This window comes from Polypterus senegalus, chromosome 5 (assembly GCF_016835505.1).
Source record: "Polypterus senegalus isolate Bchr_013 chromosome 5, ASM1683550v1, whole genome shotgun sequence".
Classification (NCBI taxonomy): domain Eukaryota; kingdom Metazoa; phylum Chordata; class Cladistia; order Polypteriformes; family Polypteridae; genus Polypterus; species Polypterus senegalus.
In genome coordinates, this window is record NC_053158.1 from 184,466,132 (window position 1) to 184,491,311 (window position 25,180).

A 25,180-nucleotide genomic window follows, 5' to 3' on the forward strand; every position below is an offset into this window, starting at 1 on the left:
TTTTTGCACTTCCATTATCTCTAACCTGCTCTGCATGTGTATTGCGTCAACGTTTTTGAAATCTTTACGACGTTCTACTTTGTCATCTTCTCTTTGTCTTTTATTTCCGGCCCCAGGCGTGGTTAAATCTCTTGGCACAAAGTGTCATCTTGCGGGACGTGAAAGTATCTCTCTGAAAAAGTCATGTCTCGTCCAAGGATTTTTTTATATAATAGAGAGATTTATTTAAAGAGCTTGTGGAAGTGTCTCTCTGAGAGAATCGCGTCTTGTCTCTCTTCCCAGCAGCTGTGCTTTTGTCTCACTTCCTTGTCTCCCGGGACGTTAAAGTGTGTCCGAGAAATTGTTTGTAAGTAGGGCGTGACGTGAAGCACGCCCCTGGAGAGAGGGGTAAGGGGGTGGGCGAGTGGTAAAGCCCCCTAGTATGTATGTATATCAGAATCAGCTTTATTGGACAAGTATATATACACATACAAGGAATTGGACTCCGGTTTTACCTTGCTCTCTGTGCATGTGTATGTGTGTATACTGTTGTGTATTGTATGTTCAGTTACAAGTTCAATTTATATTGATGATGATTGATATTCCTGTTGTTGGTAACTTCCTGTAGAATGTTAGTGGGTGGGATTTTAGAAGGAAAAAGGAAGTTCTTAAAAAAAGGCATCCAGGTCTTTTTTCTTTGTACTGAGAGAACCTAATGAGAAACTGACACAGTTTTTACAGTTATTAAAATACTATATTAAGAATCACTATCAACGCCTGTGTGTCTTCAATAGATATTATATATACAACTGTCACAAAGTAACATTTCTACATATACAAGAAAGAAATATATTTGTATATACATGTCTACATGTTTGTAGGAAATGTGAAAAAGACTATAGTGCAATTGTGCAAAGTGCAAAATCAGAATAAATACAAACTATGGAATATAGAATAATGAAATAAGATAAGCAGTTACATTATATACACATGGGGACCAGTTCAGTACAATGGGTGATAGTTATGACTGGTTTATTGCAAAAGTATTATCTCTGATGCTGTGAGATTGACTTAAGTATTCATGAAAATGATAGCCTGTGGAAAGAAACTGTTCATGTGTCTGGTAGTTTTGGCATACAGTGCTCTGTAGCGCCTACCAGAGGGAAGTACAGTGGTACCTCGGTATACGTCCTTAATCCGTTCCAGATCCTTTGACTTATACCAAACAGGACTTGTACCAAACTCATTTTTCCCATAAGAAATAATGGGAAAATGATTAATCCGTTCCCATGAAAAAAAAATCCTATTGTTATTGGCATATTATACATTGATGGGGTTGTATAAAATAATTTAAACACTGATTAATACTAAAATACATAAATACAAAAGCAATTAGATGAAATAAATGAAAATTTAGCCTCACTTTAATGTTTAATAACGTCTTTGTTTTTCACAATCTCGGCAAACGGTATGCAACAGCCATGTCCCGGATACGCATACCACCTTCATACTTTTCAACAATCAATTCAAATTTACGTGAAAAAACATAAAATCACATTGTGATGATGCAGGTTTGCTGTATGCTCCCATCTGCTGTCGGGGAGCCCTTGAACCCTACACCGTCGGTAATGTGCCTCACTGCTAAGCTCATCAGTAACAACAAAAAAAGGGGATGGTGAAAAAGTACAAAGTGATTTTATTAAAATAATCAACAAAACATGGTGTTTAAATTAAAGTGCAGTCTCCAAACTTCCAATAAATAATCCATAAAATCAGAAGTGAAACGTGGAGGTTAAAAACAATAGAAAAAAGTCTTCTTAAAAATAACAAGGTTAAAATACAGCAGGAAGCATTCTTTAAAAAAAAAAATCAAGAAGAAGCCCGGTGCCTTTTTAGCTGGCGGCTCCCCTGCTTCCCAACAGGGGAGTCGCCCTACTTGCAGCTGACCTGCACTCTGTCTACTTCAGCCACTTCATGCATGCGCGCTCTCGCTCGCTCGCTCGCTCTCTCGCTTTCTGGACCTCCCGTCCCTTCTAGCCAACTTGCTCTTCTGTTTATCAAGATATGCAGCCTCAGGATCAATCACGAATGCGGATGGTCTCTCACCTGTGCACTCAGGTGAGAAACGCCGACATCGCGAATCGCTCTGAGAACCGCTTCAGCCACATAACCACCACACCCCCTCACCAAGCCGTGAGTGCGGTGATTATTTATTTTAAAACTGGGCTTTGACAGGAGCTGTGGACCCGCTATACCACACACGTAAAAATTCACAGAGAGTTATAGCGCGGGTTGTTTACTGAATGGCAGTAACTGGTGCACTGGCGCTCGTGGGCAGTCGTGGCTTTGTCTCGAGAGACAGGTAAACAAGGGTAGCGTGCGGTGTTCTAGCACACAGGTCGTAATACAAACAAAGGTCGTATACCAAGCAATATTTTTCATGTCCAAACAGGACATATACCCAGTTGGACTTATTCCAAAGCAGACGTATACCGAGGTACCACTGTAGTTGAAAAAGATTATGACCAGGGTGTGATGGATCTGCAATGATGTGTTCTGCCCGTTTCCTGACTTGAGATCTGTATAGGACCTGAATGGAGGGCAGATCAGCACCAATGATTTTTTCTGCAGTCCTGACTGTCCGTTGTAGTCTGTTTCTGTCCTGTTTTGTGGCTGAACCAAACCAGACTATGATGGACGAGCAGAGAACAGAGTAAAATTGGATGAGAAGAGCCTGAGGCAGCTTGAACTTCCTGAGCTGACGCAGGAAGTACAACCTCTGCTGGGCCTTTTTGACAATTGTGTCTATATTTGGTGCCCACTTCAGGTCCTGGGAGATTGTGGATCCCAGAAACCTAATGTTTTCCACGACAGACACAGTACTGTTGAGTAGTATGAGAGGGGCCAACACTGGGGGGCTCCTCCTGAAGTCCACTATAATCTCCACAGTTTTAAGCTTGTTCAGCTCCAGGTTGTTTTGACTGCACCAGAGGGCCAGCTGTTCGACCTCTCATCTGTATACAGACTCGTCACTATCCTTGATGAGGCCAATGACTGTCATATCATCTGTGAACTTCAGGACAGACGGGTCTCTTGAGGTGCAGTCATTTGTGTAGAGGGAGAAGAGCAGAGGAGAGAGGACACATCCCTGGGGGGGCGCCAGTGCTGACTGTTCGTGTACCGGATATGATTTTTCCCAATCCCACTTGCTACTTCCTATCTGTCAGGAAGTTTGTGATCCACTGGCAGATGGGGGCTGGTACAGTGAGCCAAGTGAGTTTGGTGTGAAGAACTTCTGGAATGATAGTATTGAATGCCGAACTGAATTCCAAAAACAGGATCCTAGCATATGTCTCTGGAGAGTCGAGATAACATCATCCACTGACCTGTTTGCTCGATAAGCAAACTGTAGGGGGTCAAGCAGAGGACTTGTAATGTCCTTCAGGTAGGTCAACATCAGTCTTTCAAAGGATTTCATGACCACAGACGTCAGGGCAACAGGCATGTAGTCATTTAACCCTGCGATGGAGGTTTTCTTGGGAACCGGGACAATTGTGGAGCACTTGAGACAAGAGGGAACTTCACATAACTCCAGGGATCTATTGAAGATCTGTGTAAATATGGGGGCCAGCTGATCAGCACAGACTGAGACAGGAGGGTGACACACCATCTGGACCTGGTGCCTTCCTGATCTTCTGTCTCCTGAAGAGCTGACTCACATCCCCTTCACAGATCCTGAATGCAGGTATGGTGTCAGTGAAGAGGGGCAAGGGCATAGTAGTAGATGCTGGAAGTATATTGTGGTCAGCGAAAGTGAGAGATGTAAAAGAGGGATCATCAAACCTGCAGTAGAACAATTTCAGCTCGTTGGCCAGTTGATGGTTCTCTGCAGTATGGGGGGATGGTTTCCTGTAGTTGGTGATATCTTTCAGACCTCTCCACACTAATGCAGGATCATTGGCTGAAAACATGTTTTCCAGCTTTTCAGTGTAGCACCTCTTTGCTGCTCTGATCTCCTTTGTCAATGTGTTTCTGGCCTGATTATAAAGGATTCTCTCCCCACTTCTGTAGGCCTCCTCCTTAGCCTGACGAAGCTGCCTGAGTTTTGCTGCAAACCAAGGTTTGTTGTTGTTGTATGTGCGAAAAGTTTTTGTGGGCACACACATATCCTCGCAAAAAATGACATAAGATGTCACAGTGTCAGTGAACTCATAAGTTCTCTCTAAGTGAGGGCTGCATGTTTTGTTTAGCACTGTGGCATCTGTACACCAACCTTCGTTTATGTAGAAACAGATTCCGCCTCCTTTCGTTTTCCCCGAGAGCTCCGTGACGCGATCCGATGTTCTCACCAAGTCAGGTTTTGGTGAAGCACAGGGCGGCAGATCTCAAACAATCCGTGTTTGTTCTGCTTAGCAGTAGCAGTTTGTCCATCTTGTTGGCCAAAGAGTGGACATTCGCCAGGTGTATTGAAGGGAACGCAGTTCGAAGTTTAACAAGCACTCCGTCTCACTTCCCTCGTCGGCGTCTCCTGCTAATTTTGTAAAGAGCGGCTGCTCCCCAAATAAAACTTCTGTAAAGTACTCTGTTTGGGTAAGAGACAGTGAAAAAGTTTCACAAGTAAATTGACCGTTGTGCAAGAGTTCCTCTCTGCTATATGTAATCTGAGGAGGGCAGCTTAACATTGAACAAACAAGCAAAAGCAAAGAAAGTTGTAGGGAGTACGGTACCATGGCTGCCATCTGTGGCGCCATTACCGATATATATATATATATATATATATATATATATATATATATATATATAGATAGGACTGAGAAAAGTGTACACACAAAAATGTTGCGTATGAACGTTTTCACGTTGAAATCGCGATGTATAAAACCTAAACTTGGCGTAAAGCCACGCACATTTTCTCAAGTTCTCAGCTCGGTTTTGCAGACTGGCGGCACCCAGCGTCAAAGCACTGCTACTGTTCCTGTGTGGTTTCCCTTTCTTTTTTAGATCCACATCCCTGACGCGGCTTTATAAATACACTGGAACTAACTGCATACTGTTTATTAGTGTAATGCATCTGATTGTAATTAACCTGTAACAATATAATGGTCCACGGAATGGTCAAACTATTCTAAATACCATAACTAATTTAGCGTTGTTACTCTCACTGCACCTTCTTCTTCTTCTTTCAGCTGCTCCCATTAGGGGTTGCCACAGCAGATCATCTTTTTCCATATTACTCTCACTGCACCACTCGGAGTATTTATATCACTGTATCTGAGTGTGAATCACAGCTCTACAGCAGCTGATCGGAAAGAGAATTATCGGTATACAGCTTTAAGGACATGCTGCCTCAGCCATGCTGTCTATTGAACTGCTCTCATACAACAAACGCTTCAGAGCCTTTCCTCGCGGTTCAGAAACAATTTCATCCCAAGAACTATAAACGCACTCAATCAGTCCATCAGGTGCTCCTTGTAGAACTGTCTATACTTATAAGTACAATCACCTCACTGTAAACTTGCGATACAGTTATAATATTACACAACCTGAGCCACTTTATAAAGCGCGTATTTACATATGATGACGATATCATTTTTAAGATGAAATGCAGCAAAATATGTTTATTATATTATACAGATAAAACTTTAACTTCATTTAAATAATCTGTATTGTTAATAATTAAACATGTGAGGACACGGTGCCGCGCTGTGTTCACAGATTGTTCCTGCCTCGCGCTGTATTCTTGCTGGGCTGGTGCGATAAGGGAAGGATAGATGGATGGAATAATTAAACACATACTTTGAAGATATTTCAATGTTCCTTAAAAGTTTTGAAGAATCTGCGTTCTAAGATTACAGATGGCTTAACGTCTATTACAGAGCTGATTGTGTGGCAATTGGTTACTTGTAGAAAGAAAAGGAAAGACAGGAATTGGGGGTTAGTACGTTTGAAAGAGACAGTACTGATACAAAAAATGATTTCATCAAAGGTCACGCACAGCGCAGCAAGTATCTTGTGTGAGGCATGAACAATCAATGTGCCACCGTGTTCACATGTTTAATAACGTGCTTTAACTCCTATCATCATGAAAATGATATCAAGTATACATCTCAGTATTTTAATTATTCAGAGAGCTGTAATATCACGAATGTAATGGATTCTGTGTCCTGTCGGAGGAAGAGGAAGCCCGTTTAAGAAGCAGGTAGTGATTCATACACATAGAGTACATAGAAGATCACATACAAAACAAAGCATTTAACGTGCTACTTTAATTATGATGGGATTTGAGAAACTAGTAAATTAAACGATTTTAAGATTAAGTTTATGATGTTCTACTTTAATGACAAAATAAACTACGTGATTAAAGTGGAAATTTCCAGATTAAAGTTGACATTTCGTGCTTTTTTCCCACTGTGTGCCTATTTTTTTTCCTCTGTACCCTAATAAGCTTTAATATGACACTCAGACTGTGAGCTACGACTTGCCTTTTCACGATGACTTTGATATCTGACAACTTCTTTTTTATTTCATGTACTGTGCGACTTTGTGAACTTGAGCTTTCAAGTTTCTCCAACACTCTATGTCACTCAAGCAACTTCCTTTTGTTGTTTATACCACGGTTTAAACCAATAAATAGTAGGTTTTCCTCACCTCCACTCGGTATTCGCTGAAATTCTTCTATTTCCCCCATTCTTTTGCCATTGCCTTTTCACATAATGCTGAGCTTAAAAGCTATTTATATTGATTTGCATATTCAAAGAGGTGTAAATCTGGGAGGAGACGGGGTGGGACAGCAGGCGCCTGCACGTGCGTTACTTTTCACGCTGACTGGGATTTATGTAGCGGAAGAACGTGGAAGTTGGAGTTCGCACAGATTTATGCATCTGGATTTTTTTTGTGCGTACGAACATTTCCGATTTTGTGCTTACGATATGTTATAGTGTGAATACTCTGCAATGCGTTATACATGAGGCCCCAGATCTCAATCCAATAGAGCACCTTTGGGATGTGCATCAACTGTGTGATAATGTCACGTGAATATGGACCAAAATCACTAAGGAATGTTTCCAGTACCTTGTTAAATCTATGAGAAGAAAAATTGCGGCAGTTATGAAGACAAAAGAGGGTACAACACGGGACTAGCAAGGTGTACATAATAAAGTGGCCGGTGAGTGTGTATCACTCTGCTCCTTACTTTCACAACACAGAAAAATAATTGGCACACTTTATGTACCTCTCTTAAGCCAGATCTAACCGCGACTGGGGAGAGGCGCGCAAAGCCTGCAAGTCATAATATAGGAACAAAAGTAAAAAATATATATACGCAGAAAATAAAAAAACATAAAATAAAATATTTTATTCTCATAAAATAAATCCAACATTATTAAATAAATGAGGGATATTTGAGGAAATTGAACAAGTCAAATAAATCCCCGTTATGTGTACATATTGATTGTTCTTGCTGCATGTCTTTCTGTGGCTTGTTAGCATACCTAAGTTTATTGAAATTCTTTTTTATATGTGTATATTAGTGCCGTTAATGCCTGCTGCTGTAACACTGCAATTTCCTTCGCGATTAATAAAGTTTCAATATATTTTCCTGGGCGAAACGAACGTTCCAGAAGTTCCAGGAGTGCAGAGCTCAGCCCACCTGTATGACGTTTCGCTCTCAATCATCCATCCTCACTCAACTATAATCAGTGTAACATTTTGGCTACTACAGGCCAGTTTGCATCCGTGATGATCCATGTGCGCTGATGCTGTCATATCACCGGCGATTCCCATCTGTGTGCACATCCACACTTGGGGCAACGATCTTTATGTGCGCGCCGATTTGCACGAATGCAGTTTGCTTTAACATTACATCACGTGCAGTGGCAGGGGAATGTATAAATCTGCGGGTTATCTCACGGATCGATTACATAACGTACAAAATTTGTTACGATTATTATTTAATCTCGGTCAGATCAATATATTCATCAATGTCAATATCGTTGTCCAGCATTTCCAAAGCTCTGCCTGAACGCCATCTTCTGGCCGGTCCCAGCGAATTACGACAACTGACGAGCTCTACTAAAACCTGGTGAAGTTACGATAATAGATAAGATGCTATAACTCCTACTTATAACAGTAGGATCAAATTTGCGTCAGTCTGAGATTTTTGAGCTAGTTAGGACAGGTTTCCTACTCTGTGACGCTTAAAAAATGCATGCACTGATTTTCAACAGTGTACCGTTATAATCGTACACAATAAAATCAGAGTAGTTTAGCTTCCGCCTGGATTTTTCTCCGCTACCTATGAAACGTAGAAGACTTTACTCCCACAGTGCATTGCACCCGGAAACGCTTTCTAGTCCATTGCTCTTCTTTTATTGGTTGTACGTATCCTGTTCCGCGACGCGGTTGGTTGAGACGCAGACTCACGTCTAGCTGACGCATGTTGTTTATGAATTTGGAAATGGAGGAGAAAGCAGCGTTGAAGAGGCAGATTGAGTTACTAGAAAGTAAGTTTTTCACCAAAGGGGCTGTCTCTTAAAGGGAAGGCTTTGTATTATTAACGGTTGTTTGAGGGCAGCCAGAAAGTTCCCTAATTTTAATGACAACCAATGTCGGTGTCACATTTTTTAAAAATAACTTTTTCGGTGTTACTCGGCTAAAAGACAAACAGCCACATTGCATTTTATACCCTTCCTTTAAAGTGTCAGCGTTTCTTCTCGTGTTAACGAAATAGGGAATGGTATACCTAAACTGCCCGAAACTTCAAGAAAAAAAAGAAACCGTTTTAGCACATACTACTATGCAAGGACAGTTCAATTCCACGCCTTTGAGCGGCGTTGTTTCTTCTCACCGTTGGTTTATTGATTAGGTGATTGTCAGCAGTAGCGTGCTGATAATCTTGTATTTTATTCAGAAGTACGGCTTGTGTGACTGTGGTTGTAATATGCAGAATGAAGGTAATGCGTGACCCGTCATTCATAACCCGCTATTGAACAGTTTTTAAATTTAAGTCTTTAAGTTCCTAAGGATCTGGTACTTTTTCTCTTGAAGTAATCTGAAAATGATGCTGATCTTAGTTGTTACCTTTGTTATCTTGGTTTTTAGTGCTGTTACATGTTAATGGTCTCACCTGCGATAATGACATCGGATGTATTTCTTCTAAGGCCTTAATTGCCATTTGTCTGCTGTTACTGTAGTTTTTATAATGTCCATCCATCCATTATCCAACCCGCTATATCCTAACTACAGGGTCACGGAGGTCTGCTGGAGCCAATCCCAGCCAACACAGGGCGAAAGGCAGGGAACAAACCTCGGGCAGGGCGCCAGCCCACCACAAGTTTTTGTAATGCGATATAAAAAATTAAAATGTAATATAAAAAAAAATTATATATATATGTGTAATGTTATATAAAATAAATAAAAAATAAGAATTCTGAATGAGCATAAACCACCCAAATTTGGGATGCTCATATGAAATGTAATAATTTACTTTTTTGGATAGATGTACATAATAAAGAAAAATACAGTAGTTGCATCATATATTTTGTTTGGGATTAATAAAATATCTATCTATCTATCTATCTATCTATTAAAACATGTGCTTCAGTTTAAATGTTTAAAATGTAAATATTCCCAGTGGTAATAGAATTTTGTCATTTTTCATCCTCTAATAGTAAAAGATCAAAGGTAACATGATTTTCATAGTAACTGACTTTTAAATACGGTACTTAGAAATGATACATGCATACAGTATGTTTGAAATTTGCCAGCTTTAACCGTCCTTGAGCGGCCAGTAAAGAGGCAAATATGACAAATATTCTATTCATGATAAACCACTTCAGATTGGCCCAAAGCAAGCCTCCGCATGTCTGTGTTACACTCCGAGTATTTAGGGGTCCACATCAATGACAAGTTGACTCTTCTTGTAACAAACATATAAAGAAGGGCAGAGCAGACTTTTTTTTGTTTGTTTTTTGTCTTGGAAGGCTGCATAATGAAATCCTTCACGTCATCTGCAACCCGGTGATGGCCAGTGTGAGTTTCTGCACTGTGTTGTGCTGAGGTGGTAATTATGACTTCAAGGGGGGGGGTCCACCGAATCAACAAGCTAGTTAAAAGGGCGATTGCTTTACCCCTTCTCTTAAGTTTTTCCTTTATTACGAGAGCAGTCCAAGTTGTCATTGATGAGGACCCTTAAATGCTTGTAGGAGTGTAACATAGGTATCTGAAGTGTCACTTTATGCTCTTCTGAGGTTGTTTTATTTCTTGCACAAAATATAGTCCAAAAAGAGGGGTGAACCCCAGAGAGCTTAACAACTTGTTTAACTACACATCCTGACGAGCTGAACGGTATATCATTTGTGTGGGTTTCCGCATACTGAAAACTCAAGAGACGTCGGACAAAAAAACTGAAGTGAGTTCAAAATTTACATACAGTAAGTAATTCTTATGAACATAAACATATTTCTGATATGTTAATAGAATTCTCCCTAAATTTGTAACAAATCAGTGCAGGATTTAACAGTAATGCAAAATGGTAGCTAGATGAAGTTTGGACTGTCTGTAACTCTAAAGTTAGCTGGAATAGACAAAGCTAAGGGGCCATCCCATGATTTGGTGTCGGGACACGCTACAGAAACCCAGTTGCTCTCAGTAATGGTGCTAGACTAGGGGTCCTCAGTCTCTGTCTTCAGTGGCGACCAGGATTTCTGTTATAGAATGATACAAATTTTGTGTTTGACATACCTTATAGACGTATTCTTACAAAGCAAAAATCAAGCCTAATGTGACATAATTCAAAATGTAATCAAATGTGTAGTTACTGTACTTAAAGCCTGCATTAGAAGAAGAAGAATATCAAAGGCAGTCAGCATTAATGTGTTCAATGGCAACAAAAATCTCATATATATTTCTCTTCTGGTTCGTCATCTTCTCTGTCGACCGGTTTTAGTACAACGTCATCTCTATTCCGGGATCCGGCAACTGCCTGTTCCTATCAGTGGGTTATTTCTTGACACAAACAGTTCACGAATGCAATGCACTCTCACTACGACACAAGGCAGTAGATTTCGTTACATCACATTGGGACAGATTTGGAGATGTTCTTCCTGTTGTTCTTTCCAACGCAAGTCGAGTTATCACAGTAAGTCAGGAGTACTATCAATACATGGCAACATCTGGAGTTTATGGTGGTGGAGCTGAAATTCAAGCTCTTTCTGAGATTCTCCATGCTACCATTGTCATTTACTTCAAACACGACCCCGACATCCTGCCTTGCATTACATTTGCAGAGATCTGTGTTAATCTACAACAACCAGTCTTCAGCCGCGGTCAGTTGTATGTGGCTTTTTCTAGGGTTAGATCTTTGGACTCATTATCTGTCGTCTCCAGCAAAACACCTGTTCGCAACTGTGTCTTTCAAGAAGTATTTCTTTCTTCTTGATTTTCTGAATTCCTTTCTCACCGTTTACCGTTCCTGTTCTTACACCACCGTATGCTACGGCAGGCGTTGGCTAGTAATAAATAATATAAAAGAATTAGCAATAGCGTATCATGGCCCCCAAGGCACTGTCCTTATTTAGGATGTGGATGGATGGTGGAAAGAAGCTTTCTTTCAGTTTCTCTGAGTTGGTCTTCGGACCGCAGCTCAGAGGAGATGCCATTGTTGGGATGACTGATATCACTAATAGTTTTTATTTTTTCCCTGGTCTGACCTCCCTTGGTGTAGATGTCTTACAAAGTTGGAGTGTGCACACTCGCTGATTCTTTCTGTTGACCGCACAAACTCTCTCAAGAGCCCTGCAGTCTTGCTGTGTGCTGTTTTCGATCCGGGCAGTAGTACTTCCTGTCAGGATACTTTCAATAGTGGATATGTAGACGTTCTGTTGGTACCTTGCACGTGAGGTGCTAAAGATGTTGTCATGCTGCCTTCTCCAAGGTGTCAGCCTGCTGGACCAGGCCAGGTGCTCTGATGTATACACCAAACTATCTGAAACTGAGTGTGCTGTTAAGCCTGGGCTGTAGTAGTGTATCTGCTGTTTTCTTCCAAAGTCCACAATGACGTCCTTTTTCTGACATCTGCTCGTTGTTGTTAAGAGATCAGGCCCTCCACAGTTGTGCCATCGGCAAACTAGACAATGATGTCAGAGTTATGCACGTGTACAGTAGAAGGTCACGTGTATTATGGCGTACAGCTGGGGACGCGGAACACATCCCCGTGGAGACTCTGTTGAGAGTGAGGGAGAATAAAGTGAAGTTTTTGTGTATCTCTGTGAATATTAATTCTGTATTTATTTGGGGCGGAGTGGTGTCTCTGAGGCTAGGGATCTGCACTGGCAATTGGAAGGTTGCCGGTTCGAATCTCGTAAACACCAAAAGTGACTCTACTTCGTTGGGCCTTTGAGCAAGGCTCTTAACCTGCAATCGCTCCATCCTGGGTATGACGTTAATCTTCATTCAACCCTGCATGTAGGCCCTCCAACCTGCAGGGAAAATCTTGGGGTTTGGTGGCAGAATTGGCACTCCAGCCACCATAAAAAAACCTCACACTGGTTTCATTCCACCTGCACTAGTGTGGTGCTGAGGTGTCACCCGTTGGGTGCAGTCGGGTCCTAATCTGGGATCCTGAGTTTCATGTGGTGGGTGCGGCAATGCACTGTAACAGCGTGTGCTTCTGTTCTCTCTGCTCACCTCTGTGTTTAGTAAATAGGATCATTTATACTTGTATCTTACCTGAGAATGTGTTCACAGGACTCTGTGCCTGTACACAGTGAAGAATACTGTAGTAAAAAAAAAAAAAAAAAGAAGTTGTATTATATTGTAAATGTGGCCTCCCACTCAAACCTCTTGGGTTTTCCTGTCCAAAAGATAAACAGTCAGCTGCATAGTGAAAAGTTTGGAAATATCTCCCTGAGCGTGGTGGTGATGAGTTTAGAGGGCTGTATTGTGTTAAATGTTGATTTATAGTATATAAACTGCTTTTGAACATAACTCACTTTCCTGTTGTCCAGGTGGGGCCAGTACTACATATAGGATCGAGGTGATGGTGTCCTGCACTGGAGCGATACGTGAATTGTAACACCTTCTTAGATACCGTCTGCTTCTGATATTTTCATGGTGTTCACTGTTCCCTGAAAGCTCTCTTTACATGGTGTACCAACAAATTGATTTTTGTTTCCTAACTGGACAGAGCTCCTGACGCAGGTGTTGTACCACTGCTTCCCGTTTTTATCAGATTTCAAGTCGGAGAGTGGATAAAAGTATGTTCATCGGCTAGAGAAGTGTTGGTGCTCACTGTAGTGGTGGCAGTTGCTTTCTTTGTAAAAATGCACATTAAAAACCATTAAAACAGTCAGAAATAAACATAGCAGAATAAAGTTGAATATAACATTTTTATGTTTTCTTATTGTTTATGATATTATAACTGATGTAAATATGTTTATACAATAATGATGGGCTGATGTGAGTTATTGTAATAAATTTTAACAGTGATGTGAAGGGTCCTGTATTATATGATTAGCTTTCCTTCTAATAGCTTGAATATGGAGGTCTGATAGTTACAATTAATTGATGCCAGATTTTACTTGCTTGATTAATAATGTAGGAAAGGTTTATGTTACTCTTCACAGAAAGATAATTCTGCCAAGATAAAATTTGAAAAGTAAGTACTTGGCTCTATAACTGATGTACTGTGTATATCACTGATGAAATACTCTTCTTAATACTCTGAAGTTTCCTTTGCAGTGATAAGCACTGCTGGGCCTTTTTGTATACATGCTCAAATGGTTAAGGAAAGTGCAGAATATTTAGTTCTATAAAAGTAGTTAAATACTAACCTGCTCTGACATCCAATACTAAATAACACTCCCTGAAAATTTCATGCAAGACAGGCGTTGGATTTTATATACATGTGTATAGAGAGATGTAGTTAGGATATAGCGGGTTGGATGATGGATGAATTTACATAACCGTGCTTAATTAATGCATACACATTACCGGACATTTACTCTGATTTGTTAAAAGACAGGAGATGTTTTGGGCAGAGAGCAGAGCTAGCATACTAATCCCAAAATCAAAGTATTGTTATGCTACATTCTTGTTTTTCTCATATCTCTCAGGTTCAGCCCTTAGCCTTGTAATTTCTATGTGTATGACAACTGTCCAGTCTTTGTTGGGTGCGGGTCATCTGCTGTTTTTTTAATCCTACTAGAACATCCTGTGTATGACATCAGCCTTCTCCTAGAACATTATTGTCTTTTGTTGTTCACTTGACCTTTATCTTGTGTACACACTATAAACTTCTAAATCAACACAGTTTTGTTTTGCTGAGTACTGCTAATTACAGGTACAGTAAATCTTTTTATTGTCTCATATGACATTTTTTCATCAGCTGCATCTTCTTTTAAACTAGAAGTCCACATGACTGTCATCATCAAGTTCTTCCATGAGAACCCTGAATACAATGAGGACTGATTGAGGCCATTTATGTTGGGTAGAATGCCTAGAGGGGAACGGGTGGTCTCGTGGCCTCGGGACCCCTGCAGATTTTATTTTTTTTGCCAGCCGTTTTTTTTTTTTTGTTTTTTCTGTCCTCCCTGGTCATCGGACCTTACTTTTATTTTATGTTAATTAGTGTTCCCTTATTTTAATTCTTATTTAGTTTGTCATTTTTTCCCTTTCTTTATCATGTAAAGCACTTTGAGCTACATTGTTTGTATGAAAATGTCCTATAGAAAAAAATGTTGTTGTTGTTTACCTAGCACATTTATTTCTGGTCATCCTCAAAAAGATTTTGTAGTTTTTGGTAACTGTCAGTTTAACTGAATGTTATTTCTTAAATAAGGCTGTTAAAACAGAATAGTGTAACATTCAATTTCATGTTTCTGGTAACTGTTAGTGTAATTGGTTATATTATTTCTTATATTATTTAAGCCTGTTAAAACTGAATAGTGTAACATTCAAGATGGTTTGCATGTATAATAACACATTTTTAAGTAGTGCTGCTGTTATCAGAGTAACAATAGTGAGCTGCAGTGTCTCTCAGTACATTTTCCAAGCTACTTAGCAATTAAATGTGATTTGTAAGGTGTGTTTATATACAATTCCAAAAGCGCCTACTGTCATTGTCGTGTTTGTCTATTAGCCTGTCCAAATGAGACAACTAGGCTCACAGTGACCAGTTTTGTTCAAATCTGATGAACTTGTTGTTCATTGAAAATCATGAGAAAAATTCAATTCTCATTGAGATACTTCAAGTACTATAAAGTGTGCTATAAAAATTTTTGAAATTTGAAAGCACTGTCAATTTTGTAATTGCCAAACAATAAATTGATATTAGCCACAGCATTGAAATTTGGAGTGGAGCTCAGAAATGATCCCCAACATATGAAAGAATAGATATGTCTACATATAAGTGTGTACATAATAGTTTAAATGCTAGATTTACATTTCATGTTACACATTGAATATATTGGCAAGTTAGACTTGTAGAGAAATAAATAGAATTAGTTTGTTTTAAAAAGTAGTAAGAATTTTAAGCGATTTGATTTTTGATAGCGCTTTATCCACTGCCCTGAAGGATAAACAAAAGCAAAAAATAATGTGATTTTGAAGATTTGTGCACTTACTCCTGCATACCACTTTCCGTCTCTCTCTCTTGCTTTTTTTTTTTTTTGTTTAGCTGTATAATTTTGAAAGTGGCAACAATAAAAAATGCTTCATCAGCAATAGTCCAGATTTTCTTGTGAGAGTTTTTGATTTTCTTTTTTCACATATTCTAAAGTTGAGTATCATAATAGTGCTGTACAGCTGGTGTGTAAAAGTACCAAAATGTCCACCTGAGTCATGGGAACATTTGGTTTAAAACCTGTGCAGTGTTTTCATTCCTAGTTTTTGCCCCAGCATTGTCACTGTTTTGCTGTTCTTACTAGTCTTCCGGGCAATGATTTAAAAAGTGCAAATATGTTATTCTTGCTGACTGATATTTTATGGTTCAAAATTACAAAAAGCCTACATTTCACTAACTTTGCAATACAGAAATTTCTTAAAGTTGCTGCATGGATTATTCTGTTATGCTACAGTAATGGATCCAAAGATTTTGGCACAAATCAAGCTTACTGTGACAGTATAGGAAAACTGAAAATAAAACACATTTCTCTGTTGTTTGTTTGTTGTACTTTGTTGCTTTATTGTTGTGAGCTATACTGCAATGATAATTATTAAGTTGAGTCAGGTGTATTTGACACTTTTAGCTAAATATTCTTTTGAATTAAGCTTTTCTTTTCTGTTTTCATTTTATTTGCTGTCCAGACCTCATCAGCAAGCACAAAAATGTTCATGGAAATGCACCATCTCCATCCTTTTCTAACACTGGCTCAAGGCACATGCTGAGAGAAAGTCCTGTCCCAGGTTTACATGCTTCTTCTGGCTTCAGAGGCTCTCGGGTAAACCCTCATTGTGTGCGACCAGCAACCCAATGGAAAAATAAGTACTCTCTAAATAATCAGCAGCTGAAATTGATCAGAAGCACTGGTGCTCTTTCCTCGTCCACTGCCACAGTTTCAAGCAGTAGTGGACTGCTGCAACATAATGCCCAGTCTGCCAAACCAAATGCTTCCCGTCAAATAAGCAGGTTCCAGCAGAAAGCTGCCTCTGGAAAATTTGTAGAGCTTTCACCCTCATTTTCAGAAATGGGTAATGCTAGCACTAGTAGTGCATATAATGCACCAATCTCTGGAAAATACTCCGACTTTATTCTGGAGCAGAACTTGAGCCAGTTCACTGGTTTGCAAAAACATAAGGGATCTGACACCACAAACTGCATCACTGCTTGTTCAGGTTTAGTTCCAAATGTTAATAAGACATTAATCCCTCAGCGATCTGTGCTTCTTTCAAAGGACAAGGTTCATTGTCTTTTTGTTGCAGAGCAAGAAAGATTACAAACTGTGTCAAGATCTTTAACATCAAATGTCTCCAGTACATGCTCTGACTCCGTGACTTTGAATGTAAAAAGGAAAGTAACTGAAGAAGAAAATGACAGTGTTAAGCCAAAAGGGCATATTATAACACAAAGTGCCAAGCTAACCCCATCCTTGCACAGCAAAACATGTTCTTTATCTTTAATGGGGTTCCCACCAACTGAACAACAAAGGTCCGCTCTTCAGCCCAATTCGGAGAATAAGCTGCAGCTTGTTGGTAAGGCAACACAGAAAACGGAACAAGTTGCCCCAGTTTCAGTTTTACATTCAAAAAAATCTGGTGGTCTTGCTAGTTATAGTCCAGATCCTTTGTCAAAACAGAAAATCAAGCGCAAAACAGATAGTAGGCAGCTTGAGTTTCCTGGTGTTTCTCAAAATGTTTTACAGAGTGCTTTAAATGTAAAGAAGTCGAGATATACTTGGGTGAAAACACCTAAATCTGAGCAAACTACAGCTATTGAAGGTGGGGTTTGTACTGTACAGTCAGACGTTAAAGCTGGTTTGGTGGTTCATCGTCCTCAGCTAATGATGAATGTTAGTCCCTTCAAGAGGAGAGCAGTGTGTTCTCCTAAAGGCCTAAAAAAAGTAAGCTCCTTGCAGCTATCGCCCTTGTGCTCTTTTAAATCTACAAAAGCCAAATATACCTGGACATGTGCATCTCCTCGATCCAGCAAACCAGCAAAGAAATGTTTTTCTCCAAAATATATTGAGAATGGAGGTTCAATGAAAAGCCCAGGAAATAAACTTAAGTCTTACTCATTTTTTGGTGCTAAGCCTAAAAAGTTACCCACACCACCTGAGCCATTAGTGTCAAGAAGCAAGTACCAGTGGAAGGCTGCTGTTTCAAGCCCATCTTCTTCAGTTGCTAATTCAGTTTATAGTTGGAAGAAGGACAAGAAAAGAGAAAGTCTGACTCACGTATCTGTATATTCTTCACCTTCGGTCTACAAAGTCAAGAGCAGAATGAAGATTATTAGAAGGAAATCTTGTTCAAGGTTAGTAACAATATCAGTGTCATTAGGTTATGTGAACATTTTGTTGACATTTTTAATATTTACATTTACAGTGGAATAAAAAAGAATGATAATCTACAATGACATTCCTGTTTGTCAAAGCTACTGCCATAGTATTTTGCATTTTACAAGAAGTAACTTGGTTTTCTTTTTACATAACTCCCTTTTTGTATTAGAACCATTTTCATGTAATATACATTGGCATGCAAAAGTTTGGGCACCCTTGCTAAAATGTTGGTTCCTGTGAATAGCTAAGTGAGCAAAAGATGAACTGATCATCAAAAGGCATAAAGTTAAAGATAACATATTTCTTTTCAACATTTTATGCAAGATTAGTGTATTGTTTTTGGTTTGTACGGTGAGAATAAGAAAAGGGCACCATGCAAATATTTGGGCAACCTGAAATATTTGAGGTCTTGCATGACTTTTACCAAGGCCTCAGACTTTCATTATCTCATTGTTAGGAAATCCCAGGTGATGCAGATTTGCAAAGCTGTATGAATTCTCTGATTCCTTAAACCTGGTTCCAACATTCAGCAGCCATGGGCACCTTTAAATGGCTGCCTAGATCTCTGAAAAATAAAAAAAAAATTGATACTCCTAAAGCAGGAGAAGAAAACAAGAAGAGAGCAAAGCATTTTCTGGTAGCTGTTTCCTCAGTTCTTAATGTTGTTACGAAATGGCAGTTAACAGGAATAGTGGAGGTCATGCTGAGGTCTGGAAGACCTAGAAACTTTCTGAAAGAATTTCTAATTGGATTGCTTGGAATAAAAACCCGTTTGACTGTAAAAGATCTTCAGGAAGATTTAGCAGACTCTGGAGTGGTGGTGCACTGTTCTACTGTGCACACCTTGTCTGAATCTGCCTCATATTTGCCTTTCACTCATCTGGCTTCCCACCACTGTGCACTTTGTAACATCCCATAGTGGTTTCATATGTTGTTTTTGGTACAAGTTCATTTTGACAATATTGGTCACTCATTGATATACACTACGTCCAGGCTTGGCCTTAGGATTGTAAGCCAATACCTTCAGGCATTTAGGGTTAAATTCTTCTTGATTTGCTAAGAACCAGAGTGGGAATTTATTTTTGAATATCATAATGCATGGGTTCTAACTGTAGATGAAGTTGACATTGGTACCCTGCGTCAAGAAATATTACTCTAGAGTGTGGACCTCTTCTTTTCACAGTTTCATTTGTCACAGTTTGGCTGATTTAAACTATTATTTTATGCCCAGCTCCAGATGTACCATAAATTGATGCCTTTTGAGTAAAATCATATTTTTTCTTCCCCATAGTCCAACTCAGGTTAGTGTTACGCAGAGTTCTTTGTATAGCTGACTGAAGCACCTTTGTGCTTGTGGTGCATTGTATTGTCCATGGGTAAAAGCTCTAAAAGTCAATGAACTGTATAGACTTTCAATATGATCGTTGACCTCTTGGTCGTTTCTGTCCCTAGTCATCGTTTGGATACTGAGTTTTGATTGTTGTCCTAGCAGAATCAAAACTTTTTTGTTCGCCCCTAGTACTGTATTTGTCAGAACATTTCTGCATATTTCTGGAAAAGGTAACATTGAACTATGTTTCACTTCATTGACCCTTAACAAAGGTTCTGCAGGATTTGTGGGACAGGACTTAATACTGTAGAACACGAATGTGGTTCTGGTGTTTTGGTGGGACTGAGGTTGGTTCTTTGGTTAAGTGACAGAAGTGGGATTAAAAAATGTAAAATGAAAGCCATCATAAGACTTTACTGAAAATAACTTACCAGGTTGATTACTGTTATTGAGAATGAGTTTAAAATAGTAAATGACTATCAATTATGTGTTACTGCGTACCCCAAGGTGGTAGCAGTGTCTTCTGGCACATTCCAGTAGTAAAGCAGTTATAATGTACTTTATTATGTGAAAATGTAAATATTCAGACCCCTGTAATCTGATATGTCTGTTTTCTGCTTTTACTATGAGTTATTTGCTGAAAAATAACTAATTTTACTTTTGAAAGAAATTCTTTTTGAGCATGTGAGTTTGCAATTAGATGTGCACTACAGTGTCTCATTTGCATTTCAGAAGAGTTACTAATGAGAAGTCGAGCAAAATGACACCTAAAAAGATTACAATATGCAAGTTTTCTAGGCAAACCTGGCCCCTTCTTGAGGTAAGATGTAAAGCTTGCATATTGTTATCTTTTTAGTTAGCAAATCAAAGGTGTCATTTTGCTTGACTTGGCTAACACGGTACAACACCCTAGTACAGCAGTTTCTAAAAAATGTGAAAACTTTTTAAGGCAGAGAAGTGTATGTGATAAGTTGTGTGAGAATGTACACATTCTTTCAGTCGTATGGTTTTATGTATCCGTGCATAAGCAGCAATCATCTAGTCCAGATCAACTACTAAAAGCAGAGAAATGGTATGCCCAGGCAACAATCATTGAAAACAAATACATTTTATTATTTATGACATATAAACTGAGCAAACTGCACAAGTTATGTGTGCATTTTTTACACCCCATGATTAAGTAGCTTGTTTAACGCACCTGTATCAACAATAACTTGAAAGTAACCATTATAATCAGTATTATTTTTTTTATCTTTTTATTCTGTCAATATTTCTTTTCACAGGATGTGCGTAAATTATTAAATAAGTTGGAATTAAATGAACCTTGTGTACAAATAAGATTTTAATTATGTTTTGTTATACTATTACATATTTATAAAAAAAAAAATGTTCAGTTCGCAGGCTGATAAGAACAACCATAATGTTTTTCTGACTCCGAAAACAAAGTTCCCCCAGCAAAGACATGGCCTGTTACCAGTTAAGGTCTCTCCTCTAGTGAAGAAATCTCCTGCCAGAGTCCTAGTGCCTATTGGCAGGCACAAGCTGCGTTGCCTTTCTACAATGCTGAATTATTATAATACAAAATCAGGTAGGAAACTGCTTTATGAATTATGCTGTTAAGACATGTTACTGCTGACGAGCTACCTTGCAGATATGACTGTGCTGAATATGTGCTGTGTGATTGTCTTTTTTTGGTTTATTTTGTGAGTTCTTTCTCCGCTGGTTTCTTGTTCACTCTTCTGAGAAACACTGGAGAATATTGTAAGCAGAAACTGCTCCTAGTCAAATCAAAGTTAATGAGAACATTTTGTGCTCATGTTAAATCAGTTGGAGGATTTTGAAATCCTAGTTTAGACCACTTTGTCATAGAGAAACATACTTTTCACCTTTTTTTGTAGATTACTTTGATAATCTTGACATTTTCTTTCTTTTCATTACAAGTCATAGTTTAACATAGTAAATTCAGTGTAAGTACTACTTTCCGTTTTTCTAAACACTCTTCACAAAGTGTTCTTTGCTATTTAAAAATATAGCTTTATTAAATACATCGATAGTTTCAAAATATTAATGGTCTTTATTCTTAAATCAGACTTACAGCTTTATTTCAAGATTTATGTCAAAATATAATAAAGACTGAAGACAGTGACTCAGGTAAAGTAATTTAATATAACTGGTTAGGGATTGGACACTTACCAGTTTTTACTTTTAGCCACAGTTAAATTCTCAGTTGTACTGCAGTTTTTACTTTTAGCCACGGTTGAATTCTTGAAGGTTATCTTAACTGCTTCATACTTTTGTTATCATGATTATTATGTTTTTTTTTAACGTTTTCTAAAACTTATGTAATTGTGCATGTATATGATTTAACTATGGCAACAAGCAGTGATACTGCATTCACGGTTCAGTAAAGATTAAGGTATCTTTTCTGCATGTGCATGTGTTACCCGTGTGTCTGCTCTGTTTATGACGGGTGGTGTTCCATTTGTTAATTCAAATCTCTAGTGTTAAAACAGCCTACGTTTATGTCCAGCCTTATGAATTGACCAAGAGTTAATGTTCATTTAAAGCATTCACATAAACACATAATATACATTGGAGTTAGATAGAGTTGTGCAATAGTACAAAGTGGTGTACATTTTAAATAACATTACATGAGGGCTTGAAATTCTGAGCAGAAGTGTAGGTATTCTATATAAAAGGATTAATTCCTGAACATTCAGATTTTGAATATACTAATTTAATGCACCTATTTGGTAAGCCATCTCTCTTGCTTGTTACAAGAACTTTCAGTCTTTTTAAACACTATTTTATACTTGTGCCCTGTTTCGTTAATTTGGAATTTCTTTTCCTTTTTTTTATTGTTTATGTTTTGTTAAGTTTGCATGCATATATAGGATGACAATGTGTGTTACATTTGCACTGCGGCTTTCAGCAAAAGGATGAAAGCTCTGAAAGCATGCTGCAGAAGTCGAAGATGTGGCTGGTATGCGATTCCCTGACTTTAAACTGCCTTTTAAAAGAAATCCAAATAAGTGTCACAATGCCGGCAATTCGTGCTTGCATTGTGCCACTTCAAGATATACTTCTCTTCCTTTAAATTGTGTGTATTTTACTGGCTGTCTTTAAGCCATTGTCTGAAAATTAAAATTGGATAGAGAGAGACACACACACATGCTCGAATAAACAGCCCTCAAAGATAACTTTGGCCACAAGAACTATACTGTATATCCTTTACTATCAGAGCGGAGGTTTTAGTATTTATCTGTGCGGGCCTTCTCTGCCACTAGTGAGAGGGTTTTATCCACTGCTAGAGACATACACATACCCAGAGTAACACACGTACTAACAGATTAGGCTGATATGATTTTTTTTTCTTAAAAAGACTGGTTGACTGTTGTTGCATACACACACATTTTTTTACTTTGTGTGTTTGTGATATTTAGGTTGAAGAAATGGTAACTTATTTTTTAAGTATTTTATCTTGAAATACCCTTTTTGTTTTACTGCTTCAGGTAATCTTTATTGTAGAACTTTTTTACATTTTATTGAATTTATTAAAATCAAACAACATTCCATACAAGCAAGTCAAATTTTACAAGACTAGAGTCAAGTCTACCCCCACCCCATTTATTTCCTTAGTTATTTTTTCTACTTTTAAAGAACTTTTAAGTTGAACACCTGAAATGTGTTAAAGACAGTTTTTTTCTTTTTTTTTTATTTAAACATTTTGACTATTTTTTTTTTAAACCATGTTAGAATCAGAACTGAGAATCAATAAGAACCAGATTTGATAAGCAGAATTGGAATCGATAAAACCTAAATGATTCACAACCCTACCATCAATACACCAAAAAAAATCTGACATGGATTATTACAACTGAAACGGGTAATACTTAACTTTACTCCAAGCTATAAATGAACATTTTCTGCATGGGTAAGTTTACTGTTTTGGGAGGAGTTGAAGTTTGATACATGTGGCTTAGCAGAACAAAATGCTTATTTTACTTTAAATTGACAATTTAGAGAGAGAGAGTGTAAAGGAAAAATAATTTATTAACATTTATTTATGTAAATAATGTGAAACGGCTGTAGTGTATAATGCACATCTTGCACGGCCCTGGTAATTTCTTGAGCTTTTGTCAAATTCAAAACCACCAATAATTACTGATTGGTGTGCTGAGCCTTTATTGCTTGTGCTAGCAGAATTGCCTAAAACTTGCTTATTTAGCTGGATGGTGTACACAAACATAACTATGCAGGTTTGTCATTTATGAATCTTTCACAACAACAATTGTCCTGCTTTGGCAGTAAATAACATTTGTTAAATATATTGGCTCACCATGCTCATTTTCTGTAAAGCCAAAGCATTGCCAAAACAGAGAGGTTGATTGCTTCTTAGCAACCAATTTATCCATCTGTCCTTTTCTTTATTAAATTAGTTTTTTTTTTGTTTTGTTCCTTGCTACAGTGAATTTCCTAGTAACAATGATGACACCCAGTGGTCAAATTGAAAGTTACAAGAAGAATCTATTGACTTACACAATTAAAATGCTGATGTCCCACCCAGGCAACACTGTCATATGATGTTTAAGAGGACAAATGATCAACCAGAGAATTTTACACATCACATAACCCTACCAAGAGAGACCAAAAAGTCAGTTTCTGAATTGTATGTGCATTATTTACAAAACTGCACAATTAAGTATAGTCACAAAACTAACCATGACATATAAATTTGAGCAACATATAGTTACTCAAAGCTCACAAATAGGGATAGATGGACACCACAAGAATTTTTGCAGACTTGCATTAATTACACTATCTACTCAAAAATGACTGTGGAATTGAATCTGCACCTCTTTGATCAAGTCTCAACAAAAACTGTATTTCATAGTCTTCCATAAACTGTAATTTATTGAATACCAGCTATTCAGAAGCCCCTGTATTCAGAGCCAAAACGAAAGGATGTGTTCAGTCCACAGTGTTTTGTTTCCATGTGTTTAAGGTAGTGGGAGATCTGTAATGATAATAGACAGCCATCTTGTGTTAGCCTTTAGCACTGATGATGCTCTGCATCAGGCATATCAAACTCACTACCATTGGTGGGCCACTTCGACTGCCATATGTGCGTCAGCAGCCGCACTGTAACAAATACTATTATACTAAGTTACTGTAGCTTTCTTTCCAATACTGAAAATTTAAAAAAAAGTAACACTTAAAGTTTAAAGAAAAGCATTTTTTTCCATACAATCTCCGTACAACAGCGTACAATTAGAGTCTTAGCCTCTTAGCTAGGTCCTTATATAGGAGTCGTACAGTCAGATCTTTTTCTTTTGTCCCGACACTTGGCATCTCTTGTTAGTAACCAGTTTGTCAATATCAGATTTGAAATCTTGTGCAGCTGCAACTTTTTTGAGGGATGAAAGGTGCTCGACAGTAAGTCTTGCGCGATGTGGGGTTTTGGTAGCTTTCATTAACAGAAACGTTTGCTCACAAAGGTAAGTGCTTCCGAACATAGACAGTACTCTCAATGCCAACTTACGGATCTGCACATACGAGTGTGGCAGGTAAGCATACAAGCCTGGCACACCAACTTCATTGTATTTTGCCTTCAGAATAGAATCTGACTGCACTTCAATCAGTTCCATTTGGATAATCTCAGGCGCATTCTCAATGTTGTAAGAGTATGGTGACGTAAACAGCACAAAGTCCTGTTTGTGTGAACTGAAATCACGAAAACGCTCACTGAATTCATTGCTCAGTAATTCAAGTTGGAAAACTAATCCTCCAAAAATCAAATTTTACTTTACTAAGTTTACTTCAAAGTTTATATTGTAAAATACAGGGAACCTTGGTTTGCAAGCATAATTCATTCCGGAAATGT

General features: G+C 38.3%; 1 protein-coding gene across 2 annotated transcripts in view; it reads left to right on the forward strand.

The window, feature by feature from the left end:
- Window positions 1-8,374: 8,374 nt before the first annotated feature.
- The window catches only part of zc3h3 (zinc finger CCCH-type containing 3), a 243,221-nt gene continuing 226,415 nt past the window's right edge, over window positions 8,375-25,180 (forward strand). For both annotated transcript variants that reach the window (XM_039753748.1, XM_039753747.1), the window contains exons 1-3: window positions 8,375-8,477; window positions 16,279-17,941; window positions 20,691-20,884. In XM_039753748.1, the coding sequence (XP_039609682.1) occupies window positions 8,411-8,477; window positions 16,279-17,941; window positions 20,691-20,884 (1,924 nt within the window). In that variant the 5' untranslated portion in view covers window positions 8,375-8,410. The remainder of the gene's footprint in view (window positions 8,478-16,278; window positions 17,942-20,690; window positions 20,885-25,180) is intronic.